Genomic DNA, 12320 nt, shown 5'->3' on the forward strand with positions numbered 1-12320 from the left:
AAGCCGGACTCGGAGGCGGGCAAGGCCGGGCGGAAGTCGCTGCGCCTCGCCGCCTAGGTTACCGCGTGTCCCGCCCCTTTACGTCATCGCCCCGAGCCCGCGCGCAGCAGCCCGCGCGGCGGCGCCGGAGACCGCGGGCCCGGGCGCCGCCCCCTCAGGTGAGGGCTTCGTCTCACATCTTTCGCGCCTTCCCCGCGCGGCCCCCGGTTCTTCTTCCTCCTCCTCTGGTTGCCCAGATAGCGCTGCGCGGGCCCGGCCGCCTTCTCTGCCCACCGGACCCCGAGGTTGGCTGACCTAACCCCACTGGGCATGGGGGTCGGGAGCCATCGCCTTGGCGTCGCAGGGAGTGCTTTCCCTTCTCCGGGCTGAGGTACCCCCAGGCTCTAGTGTCTGGACCTTGGACATAGGCGGGAATGCCGGTTGATTACAATGAACAGGAGGCTGGACGAGCAGCCTCGGAGAAACAAGGGGTTGGGAACAGGCCGGAGGCTGGAGTAGGCGGGCCTGGAGGTTGGGGTGCATACAGCACGGACGCAAGTTGGACGACGTGTGAATTTTGAATGGTGACAGTAGAGAATGATGTCTTGGGTTCTGCCCTTGAACCAGGAGCCAACATGTTGGTGATACCTCCGGGGCTGAGTGAAGAGGAAGAGGCACTGCAGAAGAAATTCAACAAACTCAAGAAAAAGGTAAGGGAGTGGCGGCCCAGCTCTCCCCGACTCTGAGGACGCCTGGGGTGAGTGCGAGGCGGTGGGGGCTCTCCTGCCTCCTACCCCAAGCGGACCTCCCAGTGGGGCTTCGGCAGCAATGTCCAGTCTTGTTTGAACTCTCCCCTCGTTTCTGGTCCTCGCCGATGGAATTATCATCTTCCCTGAGGAGAGTGTTACATTTGGATTCCCAGTTCCATCCAGAGCCTCGTGAATCATCAGCTCCCCAAGTTAATGTCTTCTTCCCGTCTGATCTCCCCCTCCCTTTGCTTCTAGATAGGACCTGCTACATTTAATAGGCCTTAAAATCTCTCATCTCTGACACCCCACTCCACCCCCCACCTCAGACAGGGTCTCACACTTAGCCCAGGCTGGACTGAAAATATGTGGCTTTGGGTAGCTTGGAATAGTTCTTCCTCTCCTTTGGCTTCTGTACTATTTACACAGCAAAACATTTGTCAAGTCTGTCAATGGTTTCTGACTTCCTCCCTCTTCCACTTTGTCCCCCACCCCCACTCCCCAGCAGGATCTCAGTATGTGGCCGGGGTGGGTTTTTTTTTTTAAGCTCCTGTGATCTTCCTCCCTCAGCTTCTCTCAGGAAGTAGAACTATAGGTGCACACCACCATCCTCAGCACTCACTCTCCTTACTAGTGAAACCTCTGAGCAATTTTTCATTTACTCCTGCACACAGACCTCTCAGAACCGGGTTTTGCTGTGTTGTTCTGGGGACTCGCTTGATCCATCGAAAACACTTCAGAGAGCCGGGCGTGGTGGCACACACTTTTAATCCCAGCACTTGGGAGGCAGAGGCAGGCACATTTCTGAGTTTGAGGCCAGTCTGGTGTACAGAGTGAGTTCCAGGACAGCCAGTGCCACACAGAGAAACCTTGTCTCAAAAAAACCAAATTAAAAAAAAAAAAAGAAAGAAAGAAAACACTTCAGAGGTTTCACATTGTGTGTAGAGCAGAGCCCTGAAATATCAGCTCAGCATACCTGTCAAAAGAGACAGAATTATTTTCTCTTAAAACATGCCTTCCAAGACCTTCTCTGTGTTCTTGCCACTTTGATTTCTTTGTCTAAGGTATCTTTTCTGTCTATGTTGGGTGATTCTGTCAGGTCTCAGTTTAGTAGCCACTTAAGCACCTGAAAGTGTTGACATGAGTGGTTAGTACCTTTGATTATTCTTGGTTGTCAGTCTAGTCGCTGTTTCCTGGATTCTGAGTTTCTTAAGGGTGGGAACTATGTGTTTTGATTCTGCATGGCCCCATTAAATATGCAGAAGATGGGAGATGGGTGGATAAAATCCCCAAGGATGACATTCAAGGCTTGTTTGCAGCTTATATGGTAAGGCTCAGGTATTTTTGGTTTTCAATTTCCAAAGTGTGAGACTAGAAATCCTGTAGACACCATAGCATGGCTATTAAATGCTGTGGGCTTCATGATGATGTGGAGGCAGGATGAACCACTCCAGGACCAGGATGCCACACGCACCTGAGAGGCCCGTGCCTTGACTGGCAGACCTCTCTTCTCACCGACCTCTCTCCTTTCCAGAAAAAGGCATTGCTGGCTCTAAAGAAGCAAAGCAGCAGTGGCACGGCGAGCCAGGGTGGTGTCAAACGCTGTGAGTGATAGAGACAGTCCAGGGGGGCAGCAGGGTAGGGCCTCCTCCTCAGCCCGCATAATCTGCTCTCCCCTCCCCCTCCCGCTCTCCCCAGCACTGTCAGAGCAGCCTGTGGTGGATACTGCCACAGCAACAGAACAGGCCAAACAGCTGGTGAAATCAGGAGCCATCAGTGCCATCAAAGCTGAAACTAAGAACTCGGGCTTCAAACGCTCTCGGACCCTGGAAGGGAAGTTAAAGGTAGCACACCGGAAGACCCTCCGGGGAGCCCGGCATCAGCTGGGGGCGGGGAGGGCATGTGTGCTCACATAGGAGCAAGCTGTGCTGTTCTGAAGCTTAGGGTGCTTCTCTACTTCCAGTCTTTCTTGATCCTTGAGACAGGATCTGACTGTACGCATGAACTCAAGGGATGCTCTGGCCTTAGCCTCAAAAGTAGCCTTTGTCACCACAGCCCACTGGAGCACTAGGTTTCTGTCTCCTACGGAGAAACCTGGGTGGTGCCCACATCTCTTCCACATTTGTGGAGGTATCGATGCTTCTTGCATTGAAGGGAGGTTTGAGTAAACCAAGCCACTTACTGAAAACACAGCACATCAGTGAACATAATGGCACACACCTTTAATCTCAGCACTTGGAGCAGACACGAGAGAGCTCTAACATCAAGGACAGTCTGGTCCCCAGAGCAAGTTCAGGATAGCCAGAGCTACTCAAAGAAGCTCTATCTTGAAAAACCACTCGCCGGGCAGTGGTGGTGCACATCTTTAATCCCAACACTTGGGAGGCAGAGGCAGGCGGATTTCAGAGTTTGAGGCCAGCCTGGTCTACAAAGTGAGTTCCATGACAGCCAGGGCTACACAGAAAAACCCTGTTTCGAAAACAAAAAACAAAAATAATCAGTCAAAAAGACCAGCACATCATAAGAAGTGTAACAGGAGCAAAAGAGAAGCCGAGGAGAGAGAGGGAAGAGCTCTCCTGGCCCACGCTGACGTGTATCTACCCCTTTCCAGGACCCAGAGAAGGGGCCTGTCCCCACTTTCCAGCCGTTCCAGAGGAGCATGTCTGCTGATGAGGACCTTCAGGAGGTAACGGTTTCTATGGGGCTGGGGTTGGGAATAACAAGAGACCCACATACTGTGGACCCACTCCTGCACCTGGGAATCATTTTAATTGTTCTCTGTCTTTTCTTTCCCTTCAGCCATCCAGACGTCCCCAGAGGAAATCACTGTATGAAAGGTTAGAGAGAACACCATGTGGTGTGGGGTCAGAGGCCAGAGTGACTGGACAGTTAGGGCTAGAGTGGGAGGAGCCAGCTGCGAGGCAGTGTTGACTCCACAGGTCTGGAAGGAGGCCAAGCCCCCTCTGGTCCTCACTGTCTGCCTCCCCCAGCTTTGTGTCTTCCAGTGACCGGCTTAGGGAACTGGGACAAGATGGAGAAGAAGCAGAGGCCCCCGGGGCTGGCGACGGCCCACCTCGAGGCTTTGACTGGAGCTATGAAGAACACGGTGGTGCCCGCTCCTCAGCCTCCCCTCCCCGAAGCCGCAGCAGGGACCGAAGTCATGACGGGAACCGAGATAGGGACCGGGACAAAGAGCGAGACAGAGACCGGGACAGAGACAGAGACCGGGACAAAGACAAAGACAGAGACCGGGACCGAGACAGAGACAAAGAACGCGAGCGAGACAGAGAGCGGGACCGGGACCGAGAGGGCCCTTTCCGCAGTGAGTGGTCACAGCCAGGGTTAGGTGGGTCCTGCTAAGTAGAAGGTGAGGTGGACTCCTTGATGACTGTGGTTCCTAACCCACAGGGTCAGACTCCTTCCCCGAACGCAGGGCCCCTCGGAAGGGGAACACGCTGTATGTGTACGGAGAGGACATGACGCCCACCCTCCTCCGAGGGGCCTTCTCTCCCTTTGGAAACATCATTGACCTCTCCATGGACCCACCCAGAAAGTAAGGACGAACCTTCTGGGGAGGAAGCTGCTTGGTCCCCAGCATATGGGGACCCTGGGTCCAGGGAGCCCCCTGACTCTGCTTTCTCTCTCACCCAGCTGTGCCTTCGTCACCTATGAGAAGATGGAGTCTGCAGATCAGGCCGTTGCTGAGGTTGGGACTTCCAGACTGTCCCTCCCATCCTTCCTGTCTTCCTCCTGCTCCTTCCTTTCAATACCTGCTTCTAGAGGAAACTTTTCTCCTGACTGAGAAAGCCTTCATCCTCACACTCCTGTTTGGTGTCCTCCCAGGGCGGCAGCACCTGGCTCCATGTAATGCCATCCTCTGTCCCTCCCCTCTTGTCCCACAGCTCAATGGGACCCAGGTGGAATCTGTGCAACTCAAAGTCAACATAGCCCGGAAACAGCCCATGCTGGACGCTGCTACCGGCAAATCCGTCTGGGGTTCCCTGGGTAAGCTGAGGCTCCCCTCCTCCTCCCCGAAGCACAGCACTTGCTGCTCCCTTGACATCTTTGAGATACCTAAACTGCCCAAGAGCAGGATCTTCACGTAGGCAGCGCGTGGAGAATTGCCAGGGAATCTGTCAGGTGAGGGAAGGAGAGCAGCACTGAAAGGTCCCTCCTCTCAGTGGTGGCACACACCTTCAGTCACAACACATAGGCGGCAGAGGCAGTAGGTCTCTTGAGTTCTAGGCCAGCCTGGTCTACAGAGCAGAGTTCAGAACAGCCTGGGCTATACAGAGAAATCTTGACTTGAAAAGCCATTTAAAAAAAAAAAAAAAAAAGAGCAGGGTCCCCCAGCAGTGACTGTCACAGACAGGGGAGCAGGAGCCAGGCTGCCCCTCTAAGCCTGAGTACCATCTGAACTTGGTGTTGTGGGTCTGGAGCTCAGGTAGACCAGGCATGGAGATGTGGATCAGTGTTCTGTGCATCTGGAACCATCAGAGATGGGGGTTTGGAGATTAAAAAGTGACCCGACACTGGTTTAGAGAATCAAGAACGTCAGGATGCTGGGCTCTATGGTGCCGAGCTCGCCTCCAGCAGGCCTGGCTGGCTAGGCCCGTGTGGAGTCTGCAGCCAAGGGAGCTTGAAGGAGGGGCGGAGCCGAGAGCAGCCCCAGAAGCTCTGAGCTGTGGGCTGAGGCTCTGGAAAGGGTCCAAGAGCAGAGAGGAGGCCTGCCTCAGCCCACAGGGAGTCCTTGGCTGGGATGGAGAGGATGAGGACAGAAAAGCTGAGCATTTGGGTTCCAAGAGGCCCTTGTAGGGTTTCTCAGTGTGGACAGCCTGTTCTGCCTGAAACATTTTTCTGGAGCAGGAGTAAGCAAAGTTCCTGCAGACACCAGGAAGGAACCAGAATTGACCAGTATAACACCAGTAAGACCACAGAGACATTCTGATCTTGTAATTTCCATGACGTTAACAGTCGCATGTCTAACTGTATTAACATTCTGGATTTTCTAAGCCACAGTGAGGCTATGGCCACCAGAGGGCAGAGTAGGCCCTGGCGGAGCAGGGCCAGGGCTCTGGACCCCAGATCTAAGGCCACTGTGCTTCACACCTTAACTGTTGCTTTCCTCCCTCCTTAGCTGTCCAGAACAGCCCTAAGGGTTGCCACCGGGACAAGAGGACCCAGATTGTGTACAGTGACGATCTATAGGAAACCTTGTGGATGGCTTCTAGGACATGAAGCTGGATTCCTTGTGCCTCATATGCCCCCAAGCTGGCTCAGTAAAATCCTGGGGTAGAAGCTTTTCATCTCCGTCAGCCTCTAGCCTTTCAGAACTTGGGATTGAAGTTAAGCCTTCAAACGCGGCTGTCAGTGTTGATGTTAACCAGTGCACACCCCTGCTCCCTTACCCCAAAAAGATGTGGAACACGCCTTTTATTGTAGCGGCTTTAATTTGTCCTCACCCCACCCAGCAGGAAGCTCTTCATAGGAAACCCAGTTCCTCATCTTTGAGCTTCTCCTTGAGCCAGGGCAGCACCTGGAAGAGACTGATGTGGAAGTCCCGGGCGTGAGAGGGGACCAGCTGGTGCCGCCGCGGGTCTTTGCAGATGTCCACTACTCCCCAACTGATGACACCAACCTGTGTAGAGAAGGGCATGCCACGGGTCACTTGACATAATCCCAGAAAGCTTCCAAGATGGCCTAAAGCAGTGCCCTAGGAGCCCAGCTCCCTGTCTTTCATAGTGCACATAAGCCAGACACTGGGCTTTCACTGGCCAGCTAAGAACATAGCTGTGAGATGAGGCGGGCCTGTGCTGCCTCCTTTTCCAGCCTTGTACGTCAAGCCTTCTGTGTGTGACCCTGGGCCTCTCCCCAGTGGACTAGAAAAGGGGCCACTCACTTGAATGAAGCGGCTTCTCTTGTGAACAATGAGTGGGCCCCCGGAATCTCCTGTAGAAGAGAGACGCTGTAGGGGAAAGACTGGGCCTGTGGGCTCGCAGGTAGCCAGAGAACCTCCTCACCTTTGCATGTGTTGGGGTCAGCATAGGGATCCACCCCTCCTGTGCAGAGGAACCTGGGGGTGACCACCTCAGAGGCAGCCTTGACCTTCTCGTAGCCTGGGGCCTTTGTAGCATCTCTCTCACAACTGGCTTTCTGTAGTGACAAAGGTGTGGTAAACACGCTAGCTCAGGAAGGAAGCCTGGGGGAGGGGGCTGTCCTGAACCCTTCTCACCTTGTCCCCATTCTTAATGTACACCTCCTTCCGAGTCAGCCTCTTCCCTTCCTCAGATACAAACAGAGCCTTGACGTCCTTCATAGGGAGCAACTCTTCCTCTGGAAAAGTAATAGGGTCGTTCATGCCAGCTGAACCTCGCTTCTCACCCGGCAGATGTCCCTCACAGATGTCCCTCGGGCCCTTAGGCCTTGAACGCGACACTTGCAACAACCTCTTGTGACTCATTTGTCTTGCAAGTCTCATCCTTGTCTTGTCCCAGACTGTGCCTTACTGTGCTGCTTGCAGGTGGCTGTTTGAGGAAGTCGCAAGGCTCTTGTGGTTCCCTCCGTGCAGGGGAGACAGATGGGCCTGCAGAGACAGGTGCAGTGAGGGACCACAGCCTGCTCTGCCCTGGGCCTCCAGCCCGCCTTGCCTAGCTTCTGAGACTCGGCCTCACTCACCTCAGAGTCTGGCTATACTTCAGCTTGGTCTTGAGCTTGACTAGGGCCACGTCATAGTCATAGAACTCGAGGATTCCTTCTGCCTTTTTCCCATTAATATTGTAATTAGGGTGGAACAGGACCTCTTCAATCTCCAGGTCCCGCCTCTGACCCCCTGAGAGGAGGAGTGCGCACCATGTTAATGTAAGAAGCCTCCAGCCACTGGCCCCATCTCCTCTTTCAGGTTCTGTTTCCCATCCACATCCACGACTGGCCAGGGTTTAAGGGAGGGGCTGTGCTGAGAAGAGGTGAGCTACAGGTCATAGCATAGCGGTGCTTCCTGAAGAGCCTGGACGCCGAGTCTTGACTACATCCTTACCCACGCTGACCTTGATGGAATGTTTCTGATCTTCCACCGTGAAGCAGTGCGCTGCTGTCAGCACGAAGTACTCAGACACCACGGCCCCCATGCAGTTCTCGTGTCCTTTCAGAGGGCGCTAGGAAGCCAGGGCAGATTAACCTTGTGCGTGTGTGCACGCGCGTGTTGCTGGAGGCTGCTGTATACGAGCTTGGAACACTGTAGCCCAGCTTGCTTCTCATTCCATTAGCACAGCCTGACTGTAGCCCAGACTGACCTCAGACTCAAGGCAGTCCTGCTCTCACTTGCAAACGCCAGGGCACCAGCGTGTGTGTGCCCCACATCCAGCTTCCTTTTCCATTTTCAGGCAGTTTCCTAAGTTACTGTATTGACCTCAAGCTCACTGTAGCCTAAGCAGGCTATGAATCTCCACCCTGCCTCAGCCTCCTGACTTCTCAGCCAGGATTACAGCTAGTGTAGACATTCCCCTCCTCTGCCCTCTGCCCTCTGCCCTCTGCCCTCTTCCCTTCCCTCCCACAAGTCCCCACTGCTTGGATGCTTACAGTGACTGAGATCTTGGCTTGCCATGGTTGCTTGTGATAATCATTGCCGTTCTGATGCTCCCACACCATGCCACAGAGACCCAGAGATTGGGTTTCATCTGTCAGGGAAAGAATACTGAAGGCTCAAGTCATTGTAGCCACGTTTGTTGGATCCCTGTGTGTCTGTTGGTAGCAGGGGCCCAGAAGGGAAGGGGAGTGAGCAGGGCGAAGGGTTCTGTGTGTTAGATGAGGAGCCCCGTGGTGCAGTAAAAAAAGATTGATCAGGAAAGCTGAGGACTGGGCATCTTAGCCACAGTCTTGGTGATGACTTGCTGTGCTCAACCTCGTTTCTACATCTGTAAAATAAGCTGTCAGAGTTCTGTGGTTGTGAGAAACCAGGAAAGTGAATGTCAGGAAGCAAGAATAGACATTGGGGAAGCATGGCTGGGGCAAAGGGTGAGAGAAGTCAGCAGCCTCAGTCCGCAGCTCCCTCTGCACCCCTTCAGTCTTCCTACCAATCATTTGGAAGAAAACGTTCTCCAGATCCTCCATGTCCTTGACTCTAAACACGTGCCGCTCGTTGTCCTTTTTGGAAGCCAAAGCATTGATGTTCCCAGGGTCCACCAGAGGCCCGACCCCAAACACATACACATCTGCAGGGGAGAAGGGAGGTGAGAGCCAGGGGGAGAGGGGGAAGGGAAAGAAAGCCAAGGGGAGGGGGAGAGCCAGGGGGAGGGGCAGAGAGCCTGGGGGATAAAGGGGGAGAGCCAGGGGTACAGGGTGAGGCTTTGAGGGCGCCGGGTCCCCAGTGGGCCGCTCACCCAGATAATCCTCCCGGGGATTTTTGCGATCCCTGCCAATGTCCAGCAAGTCTCGGATGTCCTCAATGACAGTGACAGGGTCTCCACCCATGTTGTGCAAGCCTTTGGGAAACATGAGGGTCATGAAAGTGGGTCAGGGAAGATACACCATCTGGAGACACACGAAGGAGATGGGAGGATGGGTAGAAGAAAGGCCTTACCATCAGTCATAATGATGATGACATGGCGGGTTCGATTCCAGCCTTCAGGCGGGGCATCCCCTGCCCAGCTCATCATGCTATACACAGCCTGGAGAGCCTTCTTGGTGTTGGTCCCTGACTTCAGCTTGTGATCTATAGACAAAGAACTTATCTTCTAAGCCAGGCTTGCACCTCAGGAGTCTACAATAACTGAGATCCCACATTCTTTAACTTTTTCTATATAGACCGTGCTGGCCTTGAACTCAGATCCACCTGCTTTTTGGATGTTGGGATTAAAGGCTTGTGCCACCAAGTCCAGGCAATGTTTAACTTTTGGGTTATCACCCACTTGCCCTTGGCTCTCCCAACAATCTCCATTGCCCAAGGACACTTGTCCAACCAGTAATAGTCTGTCTACTTTCTCCAGAAGAGCCCCAGCCTCTGACCACAGCCCAAGGTACACCTCCCAGCTTTCCCTTCCCTGACCTCTGACCTTCATAACTGATTTGGTTGAGCTTCTCTGTGACCCAGTCGGCGTCACTACTACTCTTGTCAGACACTCTGACCAACACTTTGGGGACTGTGGCATATGTCACTAGACCGTATCTCGGCCTCACCCCATAACTCGCCACCTGTGAGCAAGAGGCCATTGTGTTAAAAACAGTGGTGAGTGGTCAGCATTTCTGTTGAGACAGGGAGGAGGCTGGAGGACAACAGGACCTGGACCCAGAGGATCTGGGGACACAGGAAACCAGTCCTATAAGGGCAGTGAGGTCCAGATAAGGTCCCTTCACCTCAGAGGAAGCTCTGATCTACCTTCTCAATCAAGTTGGCGAGGCACCGCTTGGCCCCTGTGAAGTTGCTGGCCCCGATGCTGTCAGATCCATCCAGCACCAGGTAGATATTCATGGAGCCCGAGGGGTCCAGGACAATCTTCCTCTTCTGCTGTTCCCCTAGGTGCCAGGAGAGACTCAGCTTCTGGCATGTACAGCACCTGACAGACCACCCATCCTTCCCTGGGCTTCCTCCTCAGCTTCCCTCCTGTACTCAAACCTGGGCTGTGCCCATCCTCAGCATCGACTCCTTCGATGGTCTCTGTCAGGGAGGATAGGAATGCCTCGGCCACCTCCTGAGGGCTGTCATACATGAAGGAATCTAGGGATGGTCAGAGAGTAGGTCAGGTGTCTGGAGTACTGAGGACACACTGACAGGGTGATGGGATTTCAGGACGAGAGACTCCTAGTGTGGAGCCAATGGAGCAAAAGCAGACCCTGGGGGCAGGTCAAGGGTCACCTTGGCAGGAAGGCTCTGTCCCGCTCCATGAGCCACCTTCTTGGCACCTTCGCTGCTGGGAGCCACGCAGGACAAGCCCCCGGCTGCAGTGGTAAGTAACAGTGTCTTCAAGGCGGTACTGGGTTCCCACCTTCCTTGTCCCAATAGGAATACCAGGGTTGGGACAGTATCCCGCTGCAGAGACATGAAGACAATTTGAGTGCCCATGCATTCCCAGGGTGAAGCCCTACAGCAGCGGGTAAAGTCAGGGGTGACCAGGTTCTCACCTCCATCATCACAGATTGCTGTCTGCCCATCCCACCGGCCATTCTCTTGGCAGGTGCGATTGGCAGAGCCCCGGAGAACATAACCATCATAGCATTGAAAAGAAATCTGGTCACTCAGGTTGTAGTAAGGGGACCGGGGCCAGAACTCCCCATTTTCGAAGTCTTGTGGTCGTGGGCAGCGTATTGCTTTAGGAAAGACAGGTAAAAGTCACCAAGCGCTGTTTCTAGGTCCTTCCTGGTCTTAGAAATCCTGTCACTGAGAAACAGTGCCTGCCCAGTCCTCTCAACCCTACTGTCCCCTCCTCTTGTGTTGTGGATTATTTTTTTTGTTGTTGTTCTGAGGCAAGATCTCATGTAGTCCAGGCTGGCTTCAAACTTGCTATGAAGCTGAAGATGACTGAGCGTCTCCCCCTCCTGCTCCTACGTCCCGAGTGTTAGGGTCACACACACAGCACACCTGCTTCATGCAGTACTGCTGTGGGCATGGTGGGTAAGCACTCTACCAACTGATCTATATTTCTGGACTCCCTTTCCTGGTTTCTGAGTATTGTTTTCACTGCCTTCCCTCATCCAGCCATGCTCAGCTAGACCGCAGCTCCGGCCGCCAGTCCCCAAGCTCTCATCTTAACTGCCTCCTGCTCTGCGCAGCCACCCACTGCCCACACGCCCAAGCCTCCTGCTCTGCCCAGCCACCCACTGCCCACACGCCCAAGCCTCCAACCTCTGCATTCCGCCTTCTTGACAATCTTTCGGTCTCGGGTCTGCAGGACGCTCCAGGAGCCTGTGGATTTGCAGGTTCGAGTCTGCACAGGGTATGGGTAGAAGCCAGAGGGACACAGGTACTCCAGGGTCTGACCGTCTTGGAGAAGTTGAAAGGAGCCGCCTTTGATCTCTGCTCCCTCCAAAGAGCAGGAGCTCTGGGGCTGGGGCTGGAGCACTGGAGTTGTGCTCACACCTGAGGAGAAAGGCTGGTGAAGCATGGCCCCAGAAGGCCAAAGGCAGAGGCCGGGGACAAAATGAGGATGGACTGTCCTTTGCTTACCTCCAGAGGACAGGCCTAAGACCAAGAGGACCAGGCAGAGCTGGGGACTCTCCATCCTCATGGGGAGAGAGGCCAGTGACCCAAAGCCCTCTCTAGTTCACTCTGGGTGCCTACTTGACTTGCTGCCCAGACTGAACTTCCAGTGCTGGATCTGGCTACACCCCTCTTCCTCCAGCCCCTGAGCTTTTATGCAATCTGCTCTGGCACCTGCAGTCTGCCCAGCCTGCCCTGCGCAGTCGCTGCTTCCCGGAACATTCATGAAGGAGGGCCCCTGAGCTGCCAAGTGAGGAAACAGAAACTATGCGAGCCCCACCCTTTGCCGACCAAGGGCCAGAACTCCCCTTTCAGAGCCCCCCAGACCCTCCTAACAAGCACAGACCTCCAACACCACTACCCCCCACTTAGAGAGCAGTTTTTCCATCGACTGTGTGGTGGGGCAG

At 54.3% G+C, this 12320-nt stretch overlaps 2 protein-coding genes across 3 annotated transcripts; one reads left to right on the forward strand and one right to left on the reverse strand.

Moving 5' to 3' along the window:
* The first annotated feature begins 86 nt into the window (after nt 1–86).
* On the forward strand, nt 87–6155 carry Nelfe (negative elongation factor complex member E). Its single transcript, XM_052164564.1, has 11 exons — nt 87–370; nt 607–689; nt 2260–2329; nt 2424–2569; nt 3337–3411; nt 3525–3562; nt 3716–4047; nt 4134–4278; nt 4377–4431; nt 4628–4730; nt 5863–6155. The coding sequence occupies exons 2-11, from the start codon at nt 615–617 to the stop codon at nt 5931–5933; spliced, it is 1110 nt and encodes a 369-aa protein (XP_052020524.1). The 5' UTR covers nt 87–370; nt 607–614; the 3' UTR covers nt 5934–6155.
* Nucleotide 6156: 1 nt separating this feature from the next.
* On the reverse strand, nt 6157–12139 carry Cfb (complement factor B). 2 transcript variants are annotated; one of them, XM_052164560.1, is made up of 18 exons: nt 11881–12136; nt 11560–11793; nt 10839–11024; nt 10573–10746; nt 10333–10434; nt 10096–10232; nt 9773–9911; nt 9301–9432; nt 9101–9202; nt 8795–8932; nt 8301–8398; nt 7759–7876; nt 7401–7554; nt 7232–7308; nt 6958–7058; nt 6746–6878; nt 6625–6674; nt 6157–6363 (listed from the first exon to the last, which is right to left on the reverse strand). In XM_052164560.1, the coding sequence occupies exons 1-18, from the start codon at nt 11939–11941 to the stop codon at nt 6208–6210; spliced, it is 2292 nt and encodes a 763-aa protein (XP_052020520.1). In that variant the 5' UTR covers nt 11942–12136; the 3' UTR covers nt 6157–6207. The 2 variants fall into 2 exon arrangements, with proteins under 2 accessions (XP_052020520.1, XP_052020522.1); XM_052164562.1 differs by lacking the exon at nt 6157–6363 and having other exon boundaries at nt 6621–6674; nt 6746–6874; nt 11881–12139.
* Between the last annotated feature and the right edge of the window lie 181 nt (nt 12140–12320).

This window comes from Apodemus sylvaticus, chromosome 19, assembly GCF_947179515.1.
Source record: "Apodemus sylvaticus chromosome 19, mApoSyl1.1, whole genome shotgun sequence".
Lineage (NCBI taxonomy): Eukaryota > Metazoa > Chordata > Mammalia > Rodentia > Muridae > Apodemus > Apodemus sylvaticus.